The sequence below is a fragment of the Penaeus vannamei genome, chromosome 8, assembly GCF_042767895.1.
Source record: "Penaeus vannamei isolate JL-2024 chromosome 8, ASM4276789v1, whole genome shotgun sequence".
Taxonomy (NCBI): Eukaryota; Metazoa; Arthropoda; class Malacostraca; order Decapoda; family Penaeidae; genus Penaeus; species Penaeus vannamei.
Window position 1 is genome coordinate 29,623,017 of NC_091556.1, and position 2,500 is coordinate 29,625,516.

At 62.9% G+C, this 2,500-nt stretch overlaps 1 protein-coding gene across 1 annotated transcript in view; it reads left to right on the forward strand.

The window, feature by feature from the left end:
* The window catches only part of LOC113806140 (roundabout homolog 1), a 5,634-nt gene that overhangs the window by 1,447 nt on the left and 1,687 nt on the right, over window positions 1-2,500 (forward strand). The window contains exons 2-3 of the mRNA XM_027357261.2: window positions 584-1,162; window positions 1,267-2,500. The exon at window positions 1,267-2,500 is cut by the window's right edge and continues 293 nt beyond it. Of these exons, the coding sequence (XP_027213062.2) occupies window positions 584-1,162; window positions 1,267-2,500 (1,813 nt within the window). The remainder of the gene's footprint in view (window positions 1-583; window positions 1,163-1,266) is intronic.

A 2,500-nucleotide genomic window follows, 5' to 3' on the forward strand; every position in this document is an offset into this window, starting at 1 on the left:
TAAGCAATTCGCCGCAGTCGTTGCATAAAAAGACACATTCAATAATCTTGTATTACACGCTCAACAAGAAAACCTCTCCCACGAGAAATTGAAACCATAGGTGGTCAGAGGCCAGGGCTTGGTCAGAGGGCCCGAGGCTGAGACGCACAGCTGCGAGACGTCTTCGGCTGCGGAGGCTTCGCTCTCTCCCTGTGGGTTGAGGCTGCGTCCTGTGGGGTTGGAGGGCGGAGGTATTTCCTAATGGCGTTCGGCGGAGGAAGTTGTGTCTGCGCGCGGGGGAGGATAACCGGTGGCGAGCGGCGGCGGGCACAGTAATTGGATGGGCTGCAACAGGTGTACGGGCGTAGAGGTGCGACTAATCCGAAAACAGATGGGCGGCGAAATGCTTATGGATATGAGAAAGTTATTAGCATTTCAAAGAGGGGTATGGGGTATTGTAAAGTGGATGGACTGGATGATAGTGCATAGCATTTACTTGATATTACAATATAAATCTGTAAAAATATTCCACATCCACATATTGGTGGTATTTCAATTGAATGTTTCTGTAGACCAATGTAACGAGTTGCATTTCCTCTGACAGCAGGCCCACCGGTGATCAAGGAGCACCCGAGCAGCGTGGCGGCGCCGCGCAACGACCCCGCCACCCTCAACTGCGCCGCCTCCGGAGCCAGCCGCATCCGCTGGTACCGCGACGGCGAGGAGGTGAAGACGGCGGCGGAGGACCCGCGCTCCCACCGCGTCCTGCTGCCGTCGGGCTCGCTCTTCTTCCTGCGCGTGGCCACCTCCAAGAGGGACAGCGACGCCGGCACCTACTGGTGCGTGGCCTCCAACAGCCACGGCGCCACGCGCTCCCACAACGCCACCCTCACCGTGGCCACGCTCGCCTACGACTTCCAGAGCCAGGCCGACCCCGTGGTGAGGGCGCGCGTCGGGGACTCTGTCGTGCTGCCGTGCCGCCCGCCCAAGGGCTCTCCGCCCCCCGAGGTCACCTGGCTCAGGGACTCCCACGAGGTCACCAACTCCAGTCGGATCTCCGTGTCTCAGGCGGGCGATCTCGTCATCAGTCAGGCCGTCGAGGAGGACTCGGCCTCCTACGTGTGTCGCGCCCGCAACGCCGCGGGCGCCCGGGAGTCCACGCCCACCAAGCTCACCATCATGAGTAAGTGCCTTCCCGTTCCCTGAGATACGTTGAATACCTGTGAGCATATCCACTTGTCCCTAAAGCCTTCGTCCTCAGCCCTAACGGAGCTCTCTCCCCCGCAGCGCCGCCCTGGTTCGAGGAGCGTCCGGCGAACGTGACCGTCGCGTCGGGCGTGGTGGTGGAGCTGGCGTGCCGCGCCCGAGGCTCGCCCACGCCCACGGTCACCTGGCGGCGTCTCGACGGCAAGATGCCGCTCGGCCGCGCTATGATCGAGGACCAACGGCTGGTGCTGGACCACGTGGCGGCTGCTGACTCCGGCGTGTACGTGTGCGAGGTGGAGAGCGAGGCGGGGATCGCCGCGGCCCGGGCCACTCTCACCGTGATCGACGCCCCCGAGTTCGCTCAGCGGCCGCAGGACGTCCAGGTGGTGGCTGGCCAGAGCGCCAGGCTCTCGTGCAAGGTCGAGGGCGACCCCAAGCCCCTCCTGCTGTGGCGCCTTCCCACCCAGGACAGGACAGCTCTGCTCGCCGCGGGCCAGAGCAGCGGCCACGCCTCCGTCGCCGACCAGGGCCAGACTCTCCTGCTCGGCGACGTCACTACACTGGAAACCGGAACCTATTCCTGCTGGGGCGTCAGTAGAGGTGGGGGCATCAGTGCTCACTCGGAGGTGGTCGTTGTAAAGGCATATCCTCCACCTGTCATAGGCATAGGGCCCCAGGACCTAAAGGTGTCTCCCGGTGTGAGCGTCGTGTTTCCTTGCGAGGCAGTGAGCGAGGCAGCCCAAGCGTCCGTTTCGTGGTGGCACCAGCCTGCAGCGTCTCACCCAATTCGGCATCTTTCCAAAGGCAGTAAAAGTGGCAGAGTTTCTATTCTCGTTAACGGTGCACTTGTGATCAGGGACGTCCGTGTCAGTGATGCAGGAACTTATAGGTGCCACGTCAGTGCTGAAACGGGTTCCATAAAGAGATCAGCAGTATTACAAGTAGTAGAAGCAGCCGAAGAATACCGCCCCTTCCTGCTGCCGGCGCCGCCGTCCAAGCCGCGCCTCATGGCCGTCAACCAGACCGCTGTGCACCTGAGCTGGCTACCCAACTCCCAGATGGGCGGAGGGTCCGACCAGACGTACACGGTGGAGTTCTGGCGCCAGGGCTGGGAGGAATGGCGGGTGGCGGACGCCCTCATCTCGCAGGAGTCGTGCGTGGTGGGCGGGCTGACGCCTGGCCACACCTACACCTTCCTGGTCCGTGCCGTCGACTCGCGAGGGGCGTCGTTCCCGAGTCCCTGGTCCGATCCAGTCACGACCCGCTCTCCCCGCGACCCGAGTCTCACGGAGGACGAGGTCCGTCACGTCCGCCG